We start from the raw sequence: 27,631 nt of genomic DNA, 5'->3' as shown, positions 1-27,631 counted from the left end.
TGAAAAGATGTGTAAGATCTGACCCCTACACTGAGAAGGCAGCAGCCCACCCTGGCCCAAGAGACATGGGTCACGCCCCTGTTCACTGGACCTTCCAACCCCCCAGGATAAAGAGTGTCATCCATAAAATGGAAACAACAATATCTACATAGCAAAGTTCTGGTGAGGATAAGTCTGAAAAGGGGATCTAGAAAGATCACTCACAGTGTTGTCTTGTTGGGGGTACCCTGCAAAGGAGAGTGTCTAATCTCCTTTCCTTAACATAGCATCAGAGGCACATCCACTCAGTACTCCAAGTATGGCCCTTTGTCAATTACATTTTTTTCCTTTTCTTTGCATTTATTTTCTTAGTTGCTTATTTCAAGATTCACAATTTTACTATTAGATGATTGGGCAAAATGAAGAGGTCTTGAATCACATAGAGAGTATTCCTTGAGGGTCATACTTTTTTTAAAAGCTTAGCCTTAAGAATTATCTGCATGATATACTTTGTACTCTGCCCACCTCAATTATTCACAAAGAAATTCGTGGCTTTTGCGTGCAAGTGTGCATATGCAAAACTTTCATATAATCTATTGCTAGTAAATTTGGTCTAGTGGTCATCTATAACATGGTGTTCTCACATTGACTGAGTGCCAATTGTTTACCAAATACTAAAGCACCTTATAGGCATTCACTCATTTAGACCTCATGTCAACTCTACCCAATAGTCACTATTATTATCTTTATCTTACAGACCAGGACACAGATTTGGATTCAGTAACTTGCCCAAGGCCACATAGCTAGGAGTAGAGGAGATTCTTGGATCTGAACAAAACAGTCTGGCTAAACAGTCCAAGTTCTTCACCACAACACCATACCATTTTGGGGGAAATTTGAAGATTCTTCTTCAAAAATGCATTCAGACTCTGCAATACTTGACAAGTTGTGAGCATGCCTGGCCCCAAAAGGCACCTCTAGTTCCCTAGATAGAAAAAGGCAAAACCGGGCTCGGTGGCTCAGCCTGTAATCCCGTGCTTTGGGAGGCTGAGGTGAGTGGATTGCCTGAGCCCACGGGTTCGAGACCTGCCTGGGCAACTTGACAAGACCTCATCTCTCCAATAAATCAAAAAATTAGCCGGGCATGGTAGCGTGCCTGTAGTTCTAGCTACTTGGAAGGCTGAGGCGGAAGGATCGCCGGAGCCCAGCAGGTGGAGGCTGCGGTGGCCGGAAGCGGCCACTGCACTCCAGTCTGGGCGACAGAGTGAGACTCCAACTCAAAAAAAAGGAAAAGAAAAGAAAAAGGCAAGAGGATGAATGTTCAAGCCTCTCTCTGAAATTCTTTGACCTAAACTGAAAGATTACATTTGGGTTTTTATCCAAACCAATTGGGAAGAGACTCACATTGGAAAATAAAGACGGATATTCCCAGCATCTGCCTCAAGATTTTGTTTAAATGAAGGCATCCTTCTAGCTCCATGCTGTCAGTAATAAGACTACTGCTTGTCGAGCATTTACCATGTGCCAGGCATATTAAGTGCCTCAAATACAAGTTCAAATTGACTCCTCAGAATAACTCTCTGAGGCGGGCAAGTGCTGTATTTATCCTCGTCATATTGATAAAGACACAGGCTCAGGGAGGGTAAGAAACTTGCCCGGGTTGCCCAGCTGGTATGTCTGCAAAGCAAGGATGGGGCCTCCCACTCCTAGCCACCAGACCATGTGTCTTCCTTGGAGAACACATGGCCTTCTATACCTCCCTCTGGCTCCAAGAACCACTGTGAGGTACTGTGTGAGAAGCCAGTATAAAAACGGAAACATTACACCTCTGAGATTTTTGTACAATGGCCCTGATACTGGAAAGACGACGACTTCCCCATGCCTTGGAAAAGGGAACCTGCTGGGGGAACCAAGAGTCTCCAATCAAATCAAGAACCCTTCCCCCAATGAAGCCCCGACATAAGAGCAGAAGCTGGGAAACTCTAGCCTGCCTCCAGGTGGCTTCTCTCCCAAATAAAGGAACTACAAAGAGAATTGAACTAGAGTTGGCATGGATGGGTGGGAGATGGTCCACAGGGGTCCAGAGGGTCTTTGCACAGGAAGAAAAAAAGAACCTGAATGACAAGACCACACAGAAAGGGAGCCAAGAGACTGAGAACAGTGAGAGAAGCAACAGATACAGTGGAGAAGAAGGCGACACACAAGGAAACAGGGGAGCTTGTGGTGAGCTGAGACTCACGTGGAACCCACCCCACCCCAGTCCATCCCTTCCGCCTATACTAGTCTAGACGGTCTTGCAGAAGAGCATAATTGGGCCACCTTTACTGGAAGTGCCTTATGCTTCATCTAAGATTGTTATTTTTATGTCTAGAAAGTTCTATTTTTCTAAAAGATAGTTTAGAACACTATGGAAACACAAGACTAGCCCCAGACTAAAGGGATCTGGTAGATGGGTGGGGGAAAAATGATGAGACAGGTCAGTTCTCTCTAAACAGCAACCAGTCCTGGGGTTTTCTGGATCATCCTACACCTGTGGGGCTATGACAATTACTATTTCAGGAAACTAGTACATGGTATACTGTGTGTGTATATGTCATATGATGTTTTGCTTGATGTGATGTGAGTTCAAGTGTGTCACCGTGATTTTAATTTTCTTTCTTTTTTTTTTTTTTTTTTTTTTTGAGGCAGAGTCTTACTCTGTTGCTTAAGCTAGAGTACAGTGGCACAAACACGGCTCACTGCAGCCTCCAGCTCCTGGGCTCAAGTAATCTTCCTGCATCAGCCTCCCACGTAGCTGGGACTACAAGTGTGCACCAACACACCAGCTAATTTATTTTATTTTACTTTTTGTAGAGACGAGGTGTCCTATGTTGCCCAGGCTGGCCTCAAATTCCTGGGCTCAAGCAATCCTCCTGCCTCAGCCTCCCAAAGTGCTGGAATTACAGGCATGAGTTACCCTGCCCAGTCTTTATTGATTTTAATTTTCAGTGCCTGTGCTGCTCAGTTATAATGTCAAAGCAACGGTATGTAAAGTCATATTTAGCAGGAACACAGATCTGGCTTTCGTTAGACCAACAGCATTAAAGGGAAGGTCTTTGGTCAATTACATTTATTCTGAAAAGCTTACCAAGTTTCAAATGAAATGGGAGCAATTTCTACCACCTTTCAGGGTGTCTCGTTATATCTCCATTATCTAGTAGGAAAGTTCTAGAAATGGCTCATATATGTCAGCAAGTCAGAATTTCCCCTCACTACCATGAGGGGGCTAACATGGACTGATGAGCTGGGCTGGACTGCAAAGAGAAGTGATGTTACTTTAAGACAAATACATAGGAACCAGAGGCTGGAGAGTAAAGAAGATTCAAGTCATCACTGCTCTGTGTGTGTCTCACCTCCAGGGTTGGTTAAACTCAGCCTGATTGCCCAAGTCTTGCAAGGTTGTGCTGAGCAGATAGGGAAAAGCACAGTGCATAACCAAGAGTCATTTATTTTAGGTATGCACGGTACCCAAGTTCCAGTTCCCAATGTAATCTATGTCAATGAATTCTTTCTAGCCAGAGAAAAGGAATTCTCAAGTATTGATTAAATGAGTGAACAAAATACCCAGAGCCTATGCCTCCCCAAAGCATATATGCTTTATAATAGTCCAGCAAGAGAAGGGAGAGAGAGGACAAGGGACAGTGAAGCATGGTGAGACCTGAGTTGGACTGTCGAAGCTGGATGAAAGGCACGGTGGGGGGGGGGGGGGTTCATTACATAACTCTTACCACTCTAATGTTGTATATGCTAGAAAATTTCCATAACAATTTTTTGGGTCTTTTGAGTCGGAGTCTCACTCTGTCACCCAGGCTGGAATGCAGTGGCATGATCACAGCCACTGACCACAGTATCAACCTGCTGGGCTCAGGAGATCCTCCCGCCTCAGCTTCCTGAGTATCAGGGACTACAGGCACGTGTCACTATGCTTGGCTAATTTTTTTGATTTATTGCAGAGACAAGGTCTTGCCAAGTTGCCTGGGCTAATCTCAAACCCCCCTGGGTTTAGACAATCCTCTTACTTGTGCCTTCCAAAGTTCTGGGATTACAGGTGTGAGCCACTGTGCCCAGCCCCATAATGTGGATATTTTTTTAATCTACAGAAGTACTAGGAATTCCCAGGAAGTAGAACTACTGAAATCCAGACCCAGTAGCATGGTGTTAGTTACTGAGACCCCTGCAAACAGGCCTGCCTGCCTGCTTAATTCTCAGCCTTTGGCTACCCCACACTTAGATACTTTGATTCTACTTAGCCAACTTAGATACTAACTAGAGTCTGGCTCGTCCCTCCCATCTCCGGGCCTTTTCCCATGCTCCTTCCCTCCACCTGCAAAGCCCCCTTCCCTTACATGCCAGTCCCAACTATCCAAAGTCAACCTATGTAAAGCCTAGGTTAAGAGCATCCTCCCTCATTAAGTCTTTTTTTTTGAGTTGGAGGCTCACTCAGTCGCCCAGACTGGAGTGCAGTGGCCGCTCCCGGCTACCTCGACCTGCTGGGCTCCAGCAATCCTTCTGCCTCAGCTTTCTAAGTAGCTGGAATTACAGGTGCGCGCTACCACGCCCAGCTAATTTTTTGATTTATTATAATCTCTTCCTCTTTTGCACCTCAGAACTTTGATAGTGCTCTTTTGAGGACCGCTCAATGTGTGGCAACAATCACGATCATAAGAAGAATCATAATAACATCAGCTAATATGTACCAAGTGCTTACTATGTGCCAGGCTCTTCCATGTGTCATCACTTGCAATTCTTACAACATGCTCTGAGTTTATTGCCCTTTATTTTTACATTTTACAGAAGGAAATCCAAAGCTCAGAGAGGGCCAAGAGGCGAAACAGGGATTCAATGTGATATGATGTGATGTGATGTAAGATGCATCACAATGTATTTTAAGTCTTTGTGTCTATGATGCTTAGCTACACGACTAGGATGATATGGTGTAAATTAAAGTCCAGCTGGGACAAACTCCTGACATTTATGGCTTTTTCTATTCTGTGACCCTACCTGCGTTGTCTGGTACACTGCCTTCTGCACAAAAGATGCTCAGTAGTGTCTCTTGTTCATTGAAATGTTGGAGGGGAGTCATAAAACAGGGTTAGCAAAATGTTGGTTCATTTTGTTGTTCATTCTCCTTTTGTGTGTGTTTGAAAATTTCCACAATAAAAGGTGAGTTTTTTTTTAAAGTCTTGTTCATGGAATGCTGTAATAACATGGGGCATTTCTACTGCCTAAGGACCACATGCAACTCCTATAATCCACTTGTCTGCCTCCACCTGGAAGAGAGATGGAAAAATCAGCCCACAGAAGAAAAGCTCAAGCTTATCTCCACCCCATCATCTCTTTCACAATGCTACAAACTAAAATCGTCTTCCTCTTCTCCCTACACTGGTATTGCAAGTGACCAGAAGGAATTCTTCCTGATGCTATTTTTATTTAGCTTTCCAGCTGTGAGCTCCCTCCCTCTCCCTCTGCAAAACCCTCATCCCTAACAGCCTGAGGAAAAGCCAAAGGGACTCACTCTTGGTCTAGGTGATGAGTCAGGAATCTGGAACTGAGGAAGACAGGCTGTTTCCTCCCTGGGTTTCCTTTCTCTCAATTTCTCTTTCAGATTTCCTAAACCTGGTTTTTTCCAACCAAATAATACTATATCCATTGTTGCTATTTGGTTATATGTTGATCTTCCTTCTGGATACAATAATGTTCTCCGAACTGGTCCTGTGAAAAGCTGGGGCAAAGGCTCAGTAGTCTAGAGTTCCTTCTCAAAACCTCAACATTCCTCTTCTAGTTATAGGGTTCTTCCCTCCAATGATCCAGTATATGCTATATTTCTGCAAGGTCTGACTCTCAGTGGGCGTCAAGAACTGAGAAAGGACTGGCTGATGAGAAGTGTGACCTCATAACATGCTTACGGGACTCCTCCACTCTAGCTCGTAACCCAACTCCCACCAGTGACACGATGAGCATCTTAACAGGGGAAATGAGAAGACTTCTGGTCCCAAGAAAGTGAGGCTGTCGTGATAAAGGGACTCACAATGGAGGTGGAATTTGGGGTAAAGGTAAGACTAACTAACCCATGCCTGGCTCTAAATGTTCCCTTTTCGGGGCTCTTGTAAACCATGTTGCTACAGTGTTAACATGACATAAATTTCCTAAATTTTCTTTTGTTGAAAGTTATTTTCTTGTTATAAACTTAGATATGCCAGCAAAACACCCTGGTGTGTGTGTGTGTGTGTGTGTGTGTGTGTCTGCACTTGTGCACACATGCACATGCACCCTATCTATGAAGAGGTAGATGGGGTCACACTGAGTTGTGATACATCAAATAACATTTGTTTTACCTAATGTCACTCATCTTGACAGCCTTGCATTTTCAAAATTAATAAAAAGCATAAGGAAACTGCTACATAATCACCAACTCAAGAATCTTGGCCACCAAGTTAAATATCCAGTCATCTGTGTTGTACATTAAGTGTGAAGGCACATATCACAGTTTGGGATGTAAATGGAAAAATCAATACCCTACAGGAAATCTACAATCACACAGCAGATTTTTCTATCGGCCAATGCTTTCTTTGTCGGTGCCTTCTGATGACACATACTTGTGTATTCCAGGCATCGATTTTGCTTTGCTTTTATTTAGGTTACTTGATAATCCTCCCTCTTCCAAGAAGCAGAGGCAGGTGCGAGGGCAGGAGAGCAGAGACGCTGAAGAGTCTATAATAAAGTCAAGGCAACATCCCATCTACCTGTCCAAGGCACTTTCCCTTGGTGCCTGTGGCCCGGAGGACTGGCCTTCCAGCTGGTGCTCCTGACCATCTGGGGCCCAGAAGGAACCTGTGTCCTCAATGCTTTCCCCTCAGAGAGCTCCCACACTTTCTAAACTGGCAGAAGCTCTTGCTGCAGCAAACCATGCAAGGAGGTGGGAGAACCACCCTTCAGCTAAAAAAGCACTTTGGAGCGGAGTTTGCAGTCTTCTCTGACAGATTCCTTAAAAATCTGCTCTAAGCTGCACTAAGAAAACTCCAAGGACTTCCTCTTTCTCTCTTATGAATGAACAAGTCTTTTTCTTATAGAGGCAAAATTTCTCAGGGCTTCACAACCAGCCAAACACCAATCACTTTTCTTACAGCTGAAAAAAAAAATTAAATTTCTCCTTGGAGAAATACGCTTACTTATGTTTTCTTTTTATCCTCTTTTTTTCTTTTATCACAGGAACGTATGCTGACCAAAATAAAGCATTTCTAACAGTGATGAGAAGGATGAACCTTGTACCAAATCTCTCAAAACTACCACCAACACAATATTATGTTTAAGCACAGCAATGACAAAACATCTATTTTCTCTAAAGAGAGCTAAAAAAGATGTTCACATATGTTTTACCTCTTCCAATACAAACTGACCACAACCAGGACTCAAGCATATTCATTTTTCCAATAAATAGACAAAAATTAAATAACGGCATGTTCCTTCTAACAATTTCTCTGAAAAGTAATAAGCTACTCCCCCAAAGCATTCTGACACCAAAAACGTAGCATAAATGGCCCCTACAGTCTCCTGCTGACAATCATGGCTATAGAGAGAAACATCGAAACTGAAATGAGCAAAATGGTTTCCCCAGAATAGATAATGCTAGCAGACCTGGAAGTTCAAGAGTCCTAAGATAAAATACAAGGTGAGTTAAATTTTCAGGAAAAAAAATGCATTTATAAGCAGCAAATTGGCCTGTGGATCGGACGGCCAAAGGGCTACTACACATGGAGAATGAGTGGTGCTGTTGTAACTGCAGACTGCAGAGGGGAAAAGGAGGTTCTTGCTGTCAACATGCAGCTTCTGAGGCTAGAATGGGTAAGAACTGCATTTTTCTCTCTTCTCCTGATCTTTGGACACTTTGTTTTTAATGAACAGTTGGTATCAGAGCTAAATCCAAAGACTGTTACATGTGGCATTTCCTAGCTGAGACCTGGCAGAGCTGTTCTATATTTGGCCAAAAAGCTAAACAGAAATTAAACTACCTCAAAATGTAGCAACTGAGCACCCTCATTCTCTTTCAGTGTGTTCATTTAGTTGGAGCAAATGTTTTGCTTTAATGCAATTGAAAAGAAAAGAACATTTAGGGACAACATGGCCAGATCCCTCATAAAGCTTCATTTTCCAAAGTAGTGTTTGAATCTCTAAATAAATGACAATTCATTCTCTGTTTACTTTAGGTAAACAGAAAATGCATTGCAGAGCACTCGTTTTCAAAAGCTAATCAAGAACATTAGGTCCCAACAGATTCATTTAATAGAAATATAATAGGCATTCCTGCTTGCTTTTCATCTTGTCTCTCTGTAAATGCTAAAATGAACAGCAAATTAACCCTGCATTGGAACAGAGTTTCAATGTCACAGCTGATATCCTCTCTCTCACAACTTGTAAACATCCCCGCATCCTGTCACTGCTTTGACTCCTTCTGCATAGGAGAGACGATTAAGTTTGGCAAGAGAGTGGAGGAATACTTGAATTCTAAAGGGAGTACTGCGTGTCAACTCTGCTATCTTTCCTAACAGAACGAAATATTACAATGCTGTCTCCTTAAACAGCGAACAATTAGGATGTGGAGGGGGTGTTCTCTTCCAGGCTACATATATCAACTGTCTTGTTCTGTAATTTTTAACTTTACTAACCATTCTCTAAGTGGCTGCTTATAAACTACGTAAACAAAACAAACTAATAACGACAGGGCCATTCAAGTTGTATAATCAGATATAAAAGATGTGCAAACAATTTGAGATCTTATAATTCATATTCAGTGATATCAGAATTAGCATTTAGAACTCTACACAGAAAAACTATAATATGTCATAAATTATGTAATAATGAACAAACCCTTTCAAAAACTGTTTTCACTGTGCTAAAGTAACATTCTAGACTTGTTGTAAGTATGTTATTCTTACAAGTAGTTCGCAGTTATTCTTGAAGGCAAGCCTTGGAGTTTCCTTAGCATAGTGCTGCTGGGGAAAATTTTCAGCATGTCCATCTTCATCTCTAGCCTGAAGGGAAATATAATGGCCTATTTAGGGACTTACAAATAATGGAAGAAAAAAAGCTAAAAAGCATAACAGCTCAGATCATTCAACAAACGGGAATCCAGAAATAACAACAATATTAAGATGTTTGTTTAAATACGCAGTACGCCTTTCAGATATCGAAATTTGGGATTTAGTTTTCTTTACGTTGTTTAGGTTCAACATGCAAATTTATTGTGGTGTAACGCTTAAAACGATAGGAAGCAAACCAAAATCAAATCATTTTGTTGGGCATTACCACCACTTAGTCTTTCGGTGCACATGGTTCGTTGCACCTTAAGGATTATATGACATACATACGTGTTTAAACTTTTTTGGCATGCTTAAGCAATCTCTAGATAATGCACTTTAAAAAAACTCTAGTAGCAAGGCCATAAGAAAAGCAATTTTGCATAGTTATATTTTGCATTGTAATACTATTAGAGATAAACTAATTCCCCTCCATTTTAAATAAAGACCAAAAAGGAGTGGTGATCGAGTGAGAACAATGAGTCTTCAATCAAATGCAGTAAAAAATAAAGAATAAAGATTTAATTAAGAAGCTGCATTAAAAGTTACTGGTTATTTTGGTCTACACTGTTAATTAAGAAAGCTGAAGCTTAAATGGAGACATTCACGGGACCCATCAGCAACATCGCTCCACACAGTCCTCTTTCTAATCTCCATGGGTTTCTGATTTGGAGTTGGCGAGAAGGGAGAGGTGGGCGAAAGGGGCGTGTCCGCAGCACACTCATTAAACCATCCATTTGGGTGACACGTGCACTCCGCTCTGCTCTCTCATCTTAGCCCTAACTGCTCTGTCTTTCGTGGCCTCCTGAAATTCACAGCTGAGCTGTCTCCCTCACATATGGCTTGCATATCATTATGCATATTCCATTTTGCACTGCATTAAAATGATGAGCTCCTGGCTCCCTGCCAGCTGATTTTTAAAAGCCCCAGTGAAGTAGGAGAAAGGAGAGAAACACAGGGAGAGCTGCACAGGAAGCAGCAGGTAGTTCTGTCTGCTGTCTCTTTAGATAAAATATATGTCTGGCACTGAGGGGACAGCTGAGAGCTACCTGTTGTGATGTATGGAGTGAGGGGGACAAAACAATTGCATCCTCGGTGGCACAAGGATGACAACATGCATATATTGTTTCTCCTTGAACAGAGCGAAATGCGCCCTGATGAGTGTCACTCAGAGCTCCCTGGCTACACTGGGGATTGTCATTTTAGAAAGGGATTGGTATTTTGTACGACTGAGAATGCATTGCTTGTTTTTAATAAGGCTTCTGCTACTTCCCAGGGAAGGAACTAGATGGAACTTAGAAGTGGAATGCCATGGTCAGTAGTATTTGGGTTACAAGAAGTTTGTGGGGGAAAAAAGTTGGCTCTGATTTGGTTCATTTTTGAGATTTATCCACATCCCTGGAGCTTGGTGCCTTTGTATTGTACCTCTCCTCCCCAAAGCCCTAGTAAATTAGAGTAAGATAAAGATGCTGTTATAGGATTGGTTATATGTGGCAGAGAAAAACATGTGTTGTTCACATCCAGAGCTGCCAAGTACTAAGGTCAGTGATGTTTCTCCTCGCTGCATCTATACCAAGGTTTAAATTATTACACTCAAATGGGAGTTTTAAACCCCAACTGGTAACAGTAGCGGTAAAGCGTATGAATGAAGGGCACTCATAAGAAAGCAGTAAGATGCCAGTGGGCAGTGACAACATTCAATTCTTCATGACAAGATGTTAAGCCACCCTGTGAGGTACAGGTTTCTTAAAGGCAGGGACCACATCTATTTCCTCTTTCTTACTCTGCCATGGCCAGTGCTTTACTTTTAGGGATGGTGCTTTACATTTAAGGGGTGGAAAAACCCATGCATGGATAGTAACTAGACCCTACTATAAACAACTCTGTAGAAAATGCCACCTCAAAATAAGCTAAACTTGGTAGTAGCTTTATTATATTCCTGATGCATTATGATACATATGCTTGGAAACACACTTTGCATATAGTTTGCAAGGGCTACTATTTACATATGTATGTCTATATTCAATATATATGTATCTTGTATATAAATATTCATAAGGTAGAATGTGTTTATTATGCATGTACTATGTATACACATTCATACACACCAGATGCCTAGGGATATTTTCAACATTAGTGGCAAAAATACATTCATTCCACTTACATGTAAGGTGCACATAATGTTTTTTTACGTGTTTAAAGGACAAAAAAAATCCCATTATCTAAGATTTGAATGTGCTTCCTCAAAAGAGCTATAGACTTCATATAAAGCCTCATAATCTGTGAGGTTAAATAAAGCTGTAGTGGAAGAAAGAGGAAAGGAGGCCTGGGGAGATTAGGAAGCAGAGAGAGAAAGCCAGAAACTAGCTTCTTTATGGAACCAAGATGCTCGCCTCTGTATCAAATACCCAAGACCCTGGGGATGGCCAACCCTCTGACACCAACTTGACTCATTCACCAGGGTTTCTGGTTGGTTTCTGCCACGTGCCCCAGAAATGAAAAACACAGAAGGTGGAGGAAGCCCCAAACTCATCCTCATGTGTGTGTGTAAGCACACATACCTCCTGCCACAGCAATCCTCTTTGCATTCTGAAGTTTTTAATGTGTACCGTTAAATTACTATTACTGGACTAAGTGGAATTAAGTGCATTCATCTGAGGCAATAATTCTCTACCCTGGCTGCCTATGAGAATCATCTAGGGTTTTTGTTTGTTTGTTTGTTCAGACACATATTGGTGGCTGGCCCTCTTCCTTTTCCAAGACCCTGATTTAGTTGGTGCAGGTGCGGCCTGGACATGGATGGTTTTTTTCCCAGAAAGCTCTCAAGTGACTATAATGTACAAGGAAGGCTGAGAACTACTGCTCTGAGCAAAGTGCCTACAGGTCTCAAGAGGAGGCCTTTGGCATAGCCGCCAGTAAGTTCTCTAACCAGGTCCCAGGCCCACTGGAGTGAACCACTGTGCAACATGAAGAGGATATCAACCCACATTTAAAAAATCTGAAAGCTGGAAATATTTTGAGTGCCTACATGACATTCAAAGGAAATGTGCACTGGAGGAAATGCTCACTGGAACATTCCATCTTTTGACTTTTTGGATTTCGGATGCTCAACCAGTAAGTATATATAATGCAAAGATTCCAAAATCCAAGACATTTCTGGTCCCAAGCATTTTGGATAAGGGACACACAATCTATAGGACATAGCCCCTGAGTTGATCTTACCCTAAATATTCAAGAGATTACACAACTAGTTACTTGCGGGCAAACATTCTCATTGTCTGTTTGCTTGTTGTTTGTTTTTTAGTATCTGATATGACAAATAATATTAGAAGAGCTACTGCACCACTTCTTCAAAAAGGCCTTCCTGATCCTAACCAAGGCAAGTATCTCCACTCTGTACTCTCTCAGACTCACTACAGTTGCAACCTTATAACCACTGGTATATTTCTGTCTCCCCCAAGGGACTGCAAGCTTCCTAAGGGTAGGGATGATGATGGTTTCCCACCATCGTACCCTCAGCCCCAGCTTCTGCCTGGTACCCAGTAAGCGCTCTGTAAAAAGGAGCTTTATCATTCACAGCAACTTGGTGGCGAAGTTAGACAAAAGCCTTAAGACTTTCCTTACCCTCCATGTAGAATCATGTTAGAATGTTGTACAACCTCTCACAGATTGAAGACAGAGTCTTAACCTACATCTACCCCACTTGGGGTGCCAGACAATGGCTTAACAAATAAGGGGGACAGAGGAGGATGATGACCCCTGGAGAGGAGTTTGTGAACACAAACTGTTCAGAACCACTGGCTCATGGTCATAACACAAGGCAGATCACCTTCAAGCTGGTTCTAGTATTGTTCTTAAATTATCTACAGACAATGCATTCTCTGATTGCCTGTCTCAGAATGGACCACCCCACTGTTGGCTCTTTGGATCCACTGGGGCCAGAAGACCATGTTCATGTCTGACTTTGTTCTGGAGTGACAAGTTCTGACAGCAGAAGGCATGTCAAGACACTTCGTGATGAACAAACTCTCTCCGCGTGTCCTCTCAACAGCTTCGTTCTGAATAATGTGCCAGACATTTATGCCAACTCCAGGGAAAAACAAATAGGAGACAGGTTTTTTGCATTTTACTACAACTGTGATTGTCAGACCAAAGGTGCATTTTTGTCTTATTATTCTGAGAATCTTCACTTTTTGCCATAACACAAACAAAAATAAAAACGCTTCAATGAAACTGCAGGGAGATTTTCCCCTTTTGCCGACAGTCATGCATCCATTTTCATGTTGTGCTGGCATTTAGGTAAATATTCGATTATGTGAGAAATTTAGACTAATTGCTCCTCGACTTTAGAAACCTCTGGTTTAAACCAGCTGTGTATTCACCTTTCTTTTCCTGCGAATCATCACTAATTCATTTCTTTTGATTCCTAAATATAGCAAACTTTAGTTCTTCTTCAAAGTATTCACGTCTCCCTGTGAGCTGAAGTCTTGGTGCCATGTGCGTATTTAAGCAAGATCAGCATTCTTTCTCCTCTAGAGAGAAACTCTAGAGAGAACTCCTTTAGAACAGGTCGAACATTCTAGAAACAGCTCCACTTGTCTATCCCAGAGAAGGGTGATGTTTCTGACTCAATGAAAAGACTAACATTGTTGCCATTTAAATGGAAAGATAATTAGGCTTCAGACTTAATACTCCCCTATGTTGAATGGGAGTTTACATCTCTGTGTCACTGGGATTTCAGGATTTCTTTTGAAAACAAGAAAAGGAGCCGGGCTCGGTGGCTCAGCCTGTAATCCCGCGCCTTTGGGAGGCTGAGGTGAGTGGATTGCCTGAGCCCGCGGGTTCGAGACCCGCCTGGGCAGCGAGACCTCATCTCTACAATAAATCAAAAAATCAGCCGGGCGTGGTAGCGCGCGCCTGTAATTCCGGCTACTCAGAAGGCTGAGGCGGAAGGATCGCCGGAGCCCAGCAGGTCGAGGCTGCGGTGGCCGGGAGCGGCCACTGCACTCCAGTCTGGGCGACAGAGTGAGACTCCAACTCAAAAAAAAAAAAAAAAAAAAAAAAAAACAAGAAAAGGTTCCGCCTGGAATCGGGGCGGGGAGAGCACTGCCAGAGCTTCCAGACTCAGCCTTCCAATTCTGCAGCAGATGTAGCACATGTCAGCTCATACATGTGATGCTGTTACCAGACTTGGGAACGTCAAAAATAGTGCAACTTCAAGTCATGGGAATACTTTTTTTTATTACTTTTTTTTTTTTTTTTTGGGTCGGGGTCTAACTCTTTTGCCCAGGCTGTAGTATAGTGACACAATCACAGCTCACCACAGCCTCAACCTCCTGGGCTTAGGTAATCCTCCCACCTCAGCCTCCTGAGTAGCTGGGACTACAGGTGTGTGCCACCATGCCTGGGTAATTATTTATTTGTTTGTTTGTGTTTGGTAGAGACAAGGTCTCACTAAGCTGCCCAGGCTAATTGGGAATAAGTTTATAGATGAAGATATTGAAGAGGAAAAGAAAAAACATTAATTTTATTTATTTATTATTTATTTTTTTATTTTTGAGTTGGAGTCTGTCGCCTAGACTGGAGTTCAGTGGCACACTCCCGGGCACCGCAGCCTCCACCTGCTGGGCTCCAGCGATCTTTCTGCCTCAGCCTTCCAAGTAGGTGGAACTACAGGTGCGCGCTACCACGCCCAGCTAATTCTTCTGATTTATTGTAGAGATGAGGTCTCGCCAAGTTGCCCAGGTGGGTCTCAAACCCGCGGGCTCAGGCAATCCACTCGCCTTGGCCTCCCAAATTGCTGGGATTACAGGCTGAGACACCAAGTCAAGCCTAATTTTATATATATATATATATATATATATATATATGTAAAATATATATATGTAAAATATATATATGTAAAATATATATATGTAAAATATATATATTTTTTGTTGTTGTTGTTGTTGTTGTTTTGAGTTGGAGTCTCACTTAGTCACCCAGACTGGAATGCAATGACCACTCCAGGCCACCGCAACCTAGACCTGCTAGGCTCCGGCGATCCTTCCGCCTCAGCCTTCCAAGTAGCCGGAATTACAGGCGTGTGCTACCACGCCCGGCTGATTTTTTTTTTTTTGATTTATTGTAGAGATGAGGTCTCGCTGCCCAGGCGGGTCTCGAACCCACGGGCTCAGGCAATCCACTCACCTCAGCCTCCCAAAGGCGCGGGATTACAGGCTGAGCCACCGAGCCCGGCTAATTTTATATTTTATATAATGCTTTGTACCAGAAGTCATAGAATTTCTTTCCAAAATTCAAGGTAAAAGCATGGGGATACCACTTCTGAAAGCTCCTGGAGTTTCATTTTCTGATGTCCCACTTGTGGTCTAGCCTTCCTTTCTCAAATGTATCCACACATTCTCTTGAGGAAGCTCAAAGAGGAATAAGCAGCAGCTATCACACACTGCCTTTCAGTGTGCTGTGAATGTCTTTGTGAACTTAACCTAAAAGGTCAGCCCCTGCTAGGTAAGTGTTCTAGGAACCCATCGGTATCAGTGCACCAGCTAGTGTTGTTGTGAGAGGCTGTGGGAGTTTTTGGAGATTCTTTCAACACATTTGTCTATTTCATGATGGATGATTTCCAAGTGCACCTGCCCATATGGTGCTGAGTGTTCAGTAGTTTTTGACCAAAAACAGCCTGACCCCCATGCCCCACCCTCCCTATTCATCCAATCTTGCCCCGAGAGACATTTTTTTTGGGGGGGGGATGTCCTAAAAGGGAAACATTTTGCTGATGTGGAAGAGGTGAAACAAAAAACAGCAGCAGCACTCAAAGGCATCAACATGGGCGATTTCCACGTTCTGAGTCATGGAAAAAGTGTCTTGATAGGTGTGTTGCAGCAAACAGAGAGTACTTCGGAGGTGACTTAAGTTTAAACATGCAAGGATAAATACACAATGTTTTATAAAATTATGGGTTTTGGGGGTTCCCCCCATGTAACAAGCAACCCTGTGCATGTTGTCGAATGGATTCATTAACCCTTCATTCCTCTTTAAGCTGAAGCCTGGGGTGTTCTGTTTTTCTCTACTCTGAAATACCTGCCTGTACAAATGGATGCCCCTTAATCAGGAGTTGTTTCTATGCAAATGTTCAAGTCACTGTTCTGCAGAGAGGCGCATGGCTCTGGGACAGGATACTGTGTACACAAAGCTTGGGTAGGGACCTTTCTCCTGGACAGAGGACTCCTACCTGGCATCAGGCTCCCTGCCCTGGAGAAGCACCCGTCTCTGGACCCAGATTATCTGCTCAGTGCTCGCTCCTGCTCATCTGGATCCTCCACCCTCCGTCTCATCTACTCGTCCACGCTTATCCGTGGGGAGTTCTGCAGTGGCGCTGCCTTACTTTGCTCTTTTAACAAACCCCCATTTAGCGTGTAGGCTGGAAGAGAGGCTGTTTCCCCAGCAAAGGTCCTCCTGATTCTCCATCCTCCATAACTGGCAAGTGGACAGGCTTCCTCCACGCCTTTCCAGGCTCCTCTGACAACCCACACACCTCTGATGGATGGGATGGACTTATTTGCTGCAGCTATTTTTTTCACTCTGCGCAAACCTTTATATATATCATAAATTTTTAATATCCAATTTGGAGTCTTCAAAGAATAACGGTAACAAATATGCAACACGATGATAATGGGAATTGAATAGTGTTTATGGCTTCCATGAGCATCTCTTTAAATGATGTCAGGTCAGAGCCCCTCAGAGCTGCGCACGTGTGAGGCTCTGGGGCTGATCAATGGCTGATTAATGGCCGCCCTTCCTCGGGGGCCCTCATGGATTGCATGACAGTTAATGGCAACAGATTCCACATCAGCCTGAAATACAGTCTCCACGTGAACTCAGATATATCGTGCTCATCCCAGCCCATTACAATTGTGTCTGGAATCATCAGAGCAGTGGCTGAGGGATTCTGAAAATCCACATTTTTACTTCTTATTTTGAATCTGTTTCCTTTATGGGACAGGTGGCCCTTTGGCATTTGTCTTTGTCAGGTCACCCACATGTCTTTACTAAGAATGGTTCTTTCTAAGTGTCCACAGGTGAGGCCTGGCAGCTAGAGGCTTGCAGCCCTCTGCTTTTTTATTCCTCAAGAATGCCTCGAGAAGCCATCATGCCCTGGGCAGCTCCTGATTATTCCGGGACCCTTAATCCACACTGGGTTATTAGGCTCCTTGATCGCCGCCCTTCCCCCACCTTCCTCCTCTGCCCACTGCCTGTCCTTTGGCTTTTTCACTATTCATTTGCATCTATTACCCAGGGACTCAGCAAGGGAAAACAAAAGGCAGGGAAACACAAATGATTCCGCTTTGCCACTGGCTGGCAACCCTAACAAGCTTAAATAATTGACCTAATCGAGGTATTTCGGGTCGTCCTTTTATTCCTGTTCTCTGAAACCACCAGGCAGAAGGGGCTGGGCTCATATTGTCATATACAGATCTCATGATGGACCTGGGAAATCAGAGGAAATGTGAAGCAGGCAAGGGCTGGAAGGGGTCTCATCTGTAAGGCCAGAACAGGATCCAGATGTTACAGAGGAGATTCACGAGCTACGGGATATCTCCCACAGAAATGATCTGGCCTCAAATGGGATTGGGAAACACACGCTAACCAGATTAAGAGACTGCTCTGGATAGAATCAGGGATTAATAGCAGCAGCTAGCAGGGCTCCAGCTCTTAGGTATGCACCAGACTGTTGTGAGTGCCTTATATGCATCAACCCATGTAATACACAAACTCGTACACATACAAATGAAAAAGATGTACAGGGCGGTACCATTATTACCTCCATTTTATAGATGAGGAAACCGGGGCACAGAGAGGTTATGTAGTTTACACAAAATCACACAGCTAACAAGTAGTGGAACCAGGATTTAAACCCAGACAGTCTGGCTCCAGGATCTCTACCCTGTACCCTGATGACTTCCAACTCCTATGCTAGTGACAAAGGTGAATCAGTATGCAATGACTGGAAAATACTGGTGTCATTAACATTTAAAAATACATCATTAGAGGAAGTTTTTATCATTATTTGGCTATAGCATTCCAAGATTGGATATACCAAGGAAATTAGGAGAAGAGGGTGTCTAATGACAAATATAACAGAAGAAATGGTGGAAGGGTCTGCAAACAGCCCAAGACAAAAGAGGAAGGAGCAGACTGTGTCCATTCGGTCTCAGGTACAACCCAAGGGACATGGTACTTCAGAATGTTTGAAATTAATCCTTCAAGCAACTTCTTTAATTGATTGTTATTAAATAAACTTCAGATTCTCAATTATGACTCCTAGGTCCCTCAACACCAAAAAAGAACTCACTTGACTATCCAGACCCTTTAGCCATTTCCTTTGTGAATTTCCAAAGGCATCATCAATACTCTGATTTTTAAAAATTCATCTGGTAGATGATGCTGTGCAGATCTTATCTCCTTTATTTCTGGCACTATATTCTGATATATAAATGCAGATTGTGACTTTGGTTAACATGTCAGTTCATCCAGGAAGGGGATACCCCTGGACAAATTTGTGAAATTGAGTCCCTGGACTTGCCTCACTGAGAAACCCTCCTGGACTATGGCGACTGTGCCGGGGAGGCAGGTGGAGCACCCCAGGCCAGCTGGCCAGCCTCCGCTCAGTCCATAACACCCTCTGCTCCTAGGAATAACTGAGACAGGGAGGTAACAACGCAGCCCTGGGCAGGGCGGTGACCCGTGAGCCCAGCTGGTGGGAGCACCACGCCAGAGGCTCAGGTCACGGTCTGGGGGTTTAGCCTGTTCTGCGTCGTAGGCACAGAGCACAGCCTTCATCACGACCTGTCATGTCGCATGTGTTCAGGTCTGGACAAAGGACGGCAGACACCGGAAAGAACATGGATGAATCACTGCAACTCTCTCACTGCTTCTGAGAGAAATACCTCACAGGACACACTCTGGTGAGGGGAGTCATGGCGCGTGTGAGTCACAAATTGAAACAAATGGGGCCCTGGGATTAGTTACTAATTCTGAGGTCAAGGACTATAAATTCTGAACTAACAGCAATACTTGTCAAAGACATGACGTCCCAATTGTTATTTGCAATAAGGGCTTGGTGCTCAGACCAACTGAGCTTTCTTTTCTCCCACCAGCAACCACAGAAAAGCTATCATCAGGGTCTGGATAGGACAGGGTTGCCACATCTTCTCTGGACCGTTGATATGCTAAAGCCTCAGTACGCCCCATCCCCCCAGCTGCCCAACCACCAGCAAAGCGGGCCTGCAGACGCTCCAGTGCTGTGCTCAGTCATCACCCTCTACAGCTCAGGCTTCTTTTGTTTTTGAGTCAGAGTTTCATTCTGTCACCCAGCCAGAGTGCAGTGGCACGTTCATAGCTACCTCAGCCTCGACCTGCTGGTATCAGGTGATCCTTCCACTTCAGCCTTCCAAGTAACTGGAACTACAGGTATGTGCCACCATGCCTGACTAATTTTTTCTTTAATTGTAGAGACAAGGTCTCACCATGTTGCCCAGGCTGGTCTCGAACTCCTGGTCTCAAGCAATCCTCTCGCCTCGGCGTCCAAAAGTGCTGGGATTATAGGCATGAACCACTGCACCCAACCCCTACAGCCCTGGCTTTGAGTCCACTTCATACCACTCCCAGTTCCCAACCCTCATCCCAATGCTGGCTCTGCCTCAGGCCCTTTAACCTGTGTGCTTGGTCTGACTAGAGTCTGCTGTGCCCCATGAGTATGGTCTTGGTCCTGTCTCTCTGGTCTCATTCTGGATGGCCACAGGAGGGTCACTGCTTTTCCCTGGGACAGTGTCACAGTCAGCACCTCAAATGGTGACCAAAATACTATGCGTCTTAAGGATAAGAGTTCATTAGGAAGAGACTTAAGTGAGTATTATACTCACTCACAGTGTTTGTAAAGATCTAAAACCAACTCGAACACGAAAAAGAAAGCCCAGGGCTGAGATAACATCCTGACTTTTACTGTGCAGTATCCACACCAAGGTCCTGACCAACACAGAGTGATGCTGCGATCGATGCCCGCCGAAGCAGCCAAAAGGGAAAGATAGGGTGACTCATCTCTCAGCTTTGCCCTCTGGGGTCTCTGGCAGTGTGAAGTCCAAATGTGATTCTGAACAGGGCAGCCGTCCTGACAGCTTCCATTACGAATTGTGCCACTCAGTCTGTTAACAGAGGTGCCATCAGGCTTAAAGAGGGGAAGAAACTCTAAATGACTGTTTCCAAACCCAGTGCCAAGCAGTCTCCACGAGGAGCCAGGTGCAAAGATGGTGGCACAAGGGTTTCATAGACAACGGCCTCTCTCCAATGACACTCTCCGGAATCTTAATCTTAAATCCCAGTCCTTCCACGGATGATGATGAGTAGAGGTCATAAAAAGTGGGATTGTGTATGTGTAGTAGGAACAATCATTTAAGCAGAATTTGACCAAGGTGGAGAGACAGACCCACTGAAGCCAATAGCTGAATATGAGGATAAGATCCATTTCTGGAGGAAACCCTGAGTTAATTCTCTGAAAAATTTAACTAATTCTTTAGCATCCCTATGTCACCCTCTCTATTGGTAGCACTCTTATTTATTGTTGTTATTATTGCACATCCAGAAGGTCTATTTTTTTTTTTTTTTTTGAGTTGGAGTCTCACTCTGTCGCCCAGACTGGAGTGCAGTGGCCGCTCCCGGCCACCGCAGCCTCGACCTGCTGGGCTCCGGCAATCCTTCCACCTCAGCCTTCCAAGTAGCCGGAATTACAGGCATGCGCTACCACGCCTGGCTGATTTTTTGATTTATTGTAGAGATGAGGTCTCGCTGCCCAGGCGGGTCTCGAACCCGCGGGCTCAGGCAATCCACTCACCTCAGCCAAAGGCGCGGGATTACAGGCTGAGCCACCGAGCCCGGCTCAGAAGGTCTATTTTGAGACAAAAGCCCGGGTGAAGAAAGATAAAAAGTGACCTGGGTTTCCACATCTCTTTCAGCTATAAACTGAGGACAATCACATGTGGGTCAGCTCTGCACACTGAGCAGCCCGGTCCCTTCTGTCTGCTCCAAGTACTCTATCACTTAGTCTCTCTAGTTACTAAAATTTCTAAACTATCCCAGCTCCTCTGGACTCTGGTATCTCAACTGCCCTGGCTGCTCTAGAAGGCATCCCAGAGATGACTGGGAGCCCCGCTGAAAGGAAACTCCAAGACTGTTGACTGGACCCCACCAGGGAGGGATCCCCACTTCCAGAACCTTCCAGCTCAGTGACTGCTTCAAGGAGCTGTCACCAGGAACAAGCGGAGAAAATTCAGCAGAGAAGTCACTTTGATAATAATAATAAAATTTAATGGTTGTTCCGTGCCAGATTCTGTGCTGAACATTTTGCAGACTTGGACGCATAAAAACTTCCCAACCCTTCTGGAAGTCTCTATGACTGCACCACCTCCATTTTACCAGTAAGGACACTGGAGTGAGGAAAAGTGAAGCAACTTGTCCAAGGCTGTTAAACCTGAGACTCTACTCAGAGAGAGAGAAAGAGACCACAAAGAGCCAGCTCCGATGCAAACACACGAGGGTCTTTATTCATGCTCGAGTCTGGGCTCACGCCCGAAGCAGCAGCTTCAGGGACAAGAGTCCCGATCCAGCATGGCAAGCAGTTTTTATACATCATTACAGAGGGAGGGGAAAGAACTTTAAACTTGTTTTTACAGGATAGGGTAATTTCTCCTAATGGGTACGGGGGCACTTGGGATTGGTCTGGTCTGCTCAGCTACCTGTGATTGACGGGGAGCTGCTAAATAGGCAGGGTAGGATGTCAGATAAGCTAGGTTTAGCAAGCAGGCAGAAGGTTAAACAACGCAGAACCTACGGGGGGGGGATTATTTTATGAGACAAACAAAAATTAAACTTAACAAAGTTCTAAGTACAAACACTGCAAACAAATACAGTGAACGTGGGGTAGGAATTCATATAGTAATAGTTCTCTTAGAGTTTTTTTTTTTAATCTCTTGGGTCTCTCAAGGCCAAAGAGCTGATCAAGGCAAAACTGGGCTCTGGATGCAAGTGTCACGACACCAGGTTCGGGTTCACTCGCCACATGGCTCTCCCACACCAGCATAGTCAGCAGGGGAGGCATGATGGTGCTGAGCAACGGAGACTGCAGAGATTACCAGAAGGCTCAAACGCCCCTGCAGGTCCTGGTGGTGCAGAGGGGACTCTTACCCTCTGGTCTCTCCCCTTCACAGTGAAGCACTGACATCCAATGTGGCTCAAGTGGAGGAATGATTTGGGGAGCCAGCATCTCATCGAGGGCCAATGCCATAGACTGGAGAACACAGCCACAGTCCGTGTAGACCTGTGCCCTAAGCCCACCAGGAGGAGGGAATGGCCTCTCCATGTATTCTGCCCTTGGGGTATGGGACAGAGATGAGGCAAGGATGGGAGGACAGGGAGAATGGAGGCCACAGAGGGTAATGGGAGCGATACCAGAGGAGCCTGTGTGTCAATGAGAGAAATGCCGCAGACAGGTGGGGAAGGTGGCACCACTGAAGCGGACAGACTTCTCAGTAGGGTACCCGCTCATTTTGAAATCTCTTTCATCCCAGCTTCATTTGACAATCCACAAATGAAAGACGATGGAATCGTTAAGAAGTCAAGGTGAGAGTGGGGACTCAAATGTTTTCTCAGGTACCTAGAAAATTAGCGCATGTTTTCAAGGACACAGGATTCTAGATTCGTAGGCCTCTTCCTGTGGTCCTTGTCTAACCATAGAACAGAAAACTGCTACGGTTTGATAAAGAAAATAGCAAAAAAGGAATAAGATAACATTATTAATAATATTAGCCTTCTCTTTTTAATAAAAGCAGGTAGTGTTTATAGGCAATCAAGTATCCTAGTGTAAGAAGTAAAGACATTTCAGGCCAGGTGCGGTGGTTCGCTCTTATAACCCCAGTAGTTTGGGAGGCCAAGGCGGGAGAACTGTCTGAGCCCAGGAGTCTGAGACAGCCTGGGCAACGTAACATAACATAACAAGACCTCATCCCTATAAAACATCAAAAAATTAGCCAGGTGTAGCGGTGCATGTCTGTAGTCCCAGCTACTTGAGAGGCTGAGGTGGAAGGATAGACTGAGCCCAGGAGGTTGAGGCTGCATTAAGCCATGATGGTTGCCACTGTACTCTAGTCTAGGAGGCAGAGTGAGACCCCAACTCAAAAAAAAAAAAAGGAGAGATTTCATTCATTTCTTTGTTTTAAGGGATGACAGACCTTTGTCTTCTAATGATAAAAATGTATTGCCCGATTCCATAAGCCAGAGGACACACTACTCTGTATTTATACCATAGCACTATACACAGCACTGTGACCCCACAGAAAGGAGACAATGGCCACTTACATAATGCTTTCCTTAGGTCTCCATTTAGTCACTCATTCATTTGTTCCTCATTTATTGAGCACCAGCCCAGCCGTAGTAAGCAATGGAATAACTAAGTACCTAAAATGAACAGTATTCAGCCCACATGTCTAACCTGATTCCATTTTCTTTTTCTTTTTTTCTTTTTTAGAAAGCAGGATTTATTGAGAAGACAGAAAAAGCTCCCACAGTGGAAGGGGACCTGAAGGGGTTGCCCCGATTCAATTTTCTAAGTTCAGTAAAAACAATAAAGCAAGGGGTCCCTGGAAAGGTCTATCCAAACACAATTTGTAATGTCAGATGTCATATATTTATACCCTAATGGGAATCTTAGATTGTTAAATAATCACAATTTTAATAAACATAATTATAATTATTTTTTCAAGGTAAATAAAAGTAAACTACAAAAAATAAGAAGTGGGAAATAGTATTATAAGCAGATAAGAATTATAAGAAAATAATAAAGAAAAAAGAAGAAAGCAAGAGTAAATTCTTAAGGGCTGAGCCCCCATGTGCCGCTTAGTTGGGAACATCAGCAAAGAAAGTGGTGAGGGGAGTCACTTGATGCCATTCAAACTTGAGTTTGATGCCTGGTGCCACCACTGATCGTGGGAGGGAACCTAACATCAATAAATTGGGACAGAACATCCAGCTCAGAAATTTGTTGAACGGATGAAATGAGACAATCCGTCACACAATGCCTGGCACAGCGCCCCACACAATGCCTGGCGCAGACTAAGTCCTCAATATATGACAGTTATTTAAATTCCCCAAATCTGCTTTCTTTTCTGGAGTGAAAAACTCAGCTGGCAGGAAGGCAACGGGTACTCACTCTTGAAGTCTTGATTAAAACTAAGTTGCGTGCAATGATAAGGGCATGCCCAGCAGCCAACGGCAAATGCCAATCCAAAGGCACTGGCAAAGATTTTTGAGGAATTTCAGAACTGGATAAACACACCCGCTTGTCAGGAGCCTAACCCTCTACGCAATCTGGACACAATCGGCACATAATGACCACTTCTGTGTCTCTCCCACCGACTGACTACTCATTTTGCTCCCTGCAAGGAAGGGGGGTGGTGTTTTCTTTGTATCTCTTCACTCCTTGGAGATGTTCTGAGCAGCATCCCTGTCAACAAACATTCCACGCTCAGTAAATGGCTCCCACTTGAGCAGCCCAAGACTCATGGGTACTGTTGTATGATGAATTCCACGGCCTTCACCTCTGCTGAAGAATTTAACCAAGACTTGAGTGTTACTTACTTTGATTACCATTCACAACATCTTTTTTTAATTATTATTTTTTTTCTTGTTTGAGTTGAAGTCTCAATCTGTCACCCAGGCTGGAGTGCATGTCACAATTATGGCCACCATAGCCTCGTCCTCCCAAGTCAGGAGATCCTTCTGCCTCAGTTTCCCAGCTAGCTGGAACTATAGGTGCACACCACAGCACCTAGCTAATTTTTGATTTATTGTAGAGATGAGATCTTGACAAGTTGCCTAAGCGGATCTTGAACCCCTGGGCTCTCAGGCAGCCCTCTCACCTCTGCCTTTCAAAATGCTGAGATTACAGACGTGAGCCACCATGCCCAGCTCTTTTTATTCTTTATTTTTCAGCTACCAGCTTCACTCCATATAAATGTTGGACACCCATCCTTTGTAATCCACACACTCGTTCCAAACTGAGTAGCCTCACCAAGACAGAGAGGAGCAAAGAAAAGAAACACAAGGGAGAATTTCTGAATAATCTGACATTTGGCTCACCATTTTCAGAAAGTGTGCTAAAATTAGCAGGTATTTTCTTATTCGAAAGGCTAAGGGTTTGTCTTTTTAACTAAATGTTGCAGCATTTATTAGGTCCTTGTTTACTGTAGAACTCAGTTCAAAATTGCTGTCTTTGAGGTTTTTTTTTTTTAAATGTGTTCATCCCAGCTTTCTGACACATCATCTCTTATTTATAATCCTTAGATGTGATTCTTCATCACCTAGTAATTTCTGCATACATGAGAGTACCCCTCCCTCCATCAGCTGTGCAACTTGATAAAGCTCTTCCTTCCTTTCTTTATTTCTTTCTTTTTGCTGGCGGTCTCATTTTGTTGCCCAATGTAGTGGCATGATCACGGCTCACTGCAACCTCGACCTCCTGGGCTCAGGAGATCCTCCCACCTCAGCCTCCCGAATAACTGGAGCTTTCTTTCATTTTACTGATTTATCTCACCTTAAAGTAAAATGTCAGCCTTGTACAAAACATCTTAATTTCTATTTCTCCCCACCCCTTGCCTCATTCCAGCTACCACAGAATGCTGATGCTCATTCGTTTCTTTATATTACCTCCTATTTTACCTCCTGCCTTCCCACGCTCTAGGATGTAATGCCTACAAAGATATAATCAAAATGAAACTGTATTCGTTTAGATTAGCATCTATGGCAGCAATTCTTATCAATGACACAGACAAGGCAGTAGCTATAATGTCTGTCTTGTTTCAAGGTAAAAATGAAAAATGACATCTTTGATGGAGAAGACTCCACGGAGACCCTGGTAGAAATGAGGCCCATTCCTCTGCTCACAGGCAACTCTGTTTCCCGTCATATGGCTGACAGGTGTGTAATCATGTTTCTTAGTCACAGTTTGTTTTGAAATAACCAATTACCAAATGAACAAGAATTGAGCCCCAGCGCGACTGTCGCCACTACTGCAAAGTGGTGATATGTCATCCTAACATGGGCTTTAAGAGGAGGCTCTGACAGGCCTTCTCCTTGGCCAAGGATGCTCTCTGAGGCTGGGAGAAGTCTTTGCTCCTCTACAATGAATTTGATCAAATGTAGGACGTTTCTCCTATGGCCCCTGCCTGTTAGTAATGGAGATTCCAGCAGGGACACCATGAATGGTCCCTTGGATTTCCTGGGCAACTCAATGTCATCTCTACCATTTTCTGTTCTTGACCTTTCCAGAACACATCACCTTCACCTCTCACTGAGTCATCACTGGCACAGCTGTCTCTCTGCCCACCCAGACTTCCAAGTGGACAGGGAAGTCTCTGCCATCTTTCTCCTATATCGTTCCTCTGTGACATACGTCATCTTCCCCCAGAACCCCCAGTGGCAGAGGACAATGCTGAAACCCAAGAGCCCTGCCATTCTAAGTATATCCTCATCAGGTAAGGAATTCCCCAGATCTACTGGGCAGGAGAGGGGTGGTGGCACGAAAATAGCCTACCCATCCAAGTTTTCTGGGTTCTAATGGATACAGTCAAGAGCAGCAAATCACTTCACATTCGTGAAAAACACAAGCACAAAATTGCCATTTTCTACTGGTCCAAAGGTTATTTGTTAATGTGTTGGGGGAGGAAACCTGCAAGTAACTCAAAGAAAGAAAGAAAGAAAGCTGAGATATTTCCTTTACAATGGATTGATTATAATAGCACTGTTATTACACTTAACGTGGATCTTCAAGAAATAGGGACTAACCTTTCCTTTCTGTAAGACATACCCTGTTGCAGGGTCTGGGGGTGGAGGAGCCCCACCTCCCAGAGCAGTAGCTGAAGGAGTTACAGGACAGGTGGAGGGAGTGTTGCCCCCAGTTTTGCTGTCTGTAAAGCAGGGCTAATACTTGGTTGAATGTGAGAGTGGCTGTAACCAACATAGAACTTCAGTAGTATAACTCAACAAAAGATTCTGAGCTGTGTGTCCTACTGACATCTTTTGGTCAGAAATACTGCATGCTTCAAACACAAACTTTTCAGCAAAGCCAAAGATGGTGATTCAAATTTTAGGCAGCAAATATCAAAGTAAAAATTCCCTGGATTGATTTATGTAGGCCAAAGAATACAGTAAGATTAAAGATAGATTCAAGCTGGACTCGGTGGCTCAGCCTGTAATCTCGCGCCTTTGGGAGGCTGAGGTGAGTGAATTGCCTGAGCCTGCGGGTTCGAGACCCACCTAGGCAACTTGGCGAGACCTCATCTCTACAATAAATCAAAAAATTAGTGTGGTAGCACACGCCTGTAGTTCCAACTATTTGGAAGGCTGAGGCGGAAGCTCAGCAGGTTGAGGCTGCGGTGGCCGGGAGCAGTCACTGCACTCCAGTCTGGGCAACAGAGTAAGACTCTAACTCAAAT

At 44.0% G+C, this 27,631-nt stretch overlaps 1 protein-coding gene across 1 annotated transcript in view; it reads right to left on the bottom strand.

Moving 5' to 3' along the window:
* SOBP (sine oculis binding protein homolog) overlaps positions 1 to 27,631 on the bottom strand; it is a 181,994-nt gene that overhangs the window by 71,773 nt on the left and 82,590 nt on the right. Inside the window, exon 5 of the mRNA XM_008073310.2 lies at positions 8,952 to 9,047. Within this exon, the coding sequence (XP_008071501.1) occupies positions 8,952 to 9,047 (96 nt within the window). The remainder of the gene's footprint in view (positions 1 to 8,951; positions 9,048 to 27,631) is intronic.

Source organism: Carlito syrichta, unplaced genomic scaffold (genome assembly GCF_000164805.1).
Source record: "Carlito syrichta isolate Samal-C Ts95f unplaced genomic scaffold, Tarsius_syrichta-2.0.1 Scaffold315818, whole genome shotgun sequence".
NCBI classification, from domain to species: Eukaryota; Metazoa; Chordata; class Mammalia; order Primates; family Tarsiidae; genus Carlito; species Carlito syrichta.
This window is presented reverse-complemented; position numbering and strand designations above follow the sequence as displayed.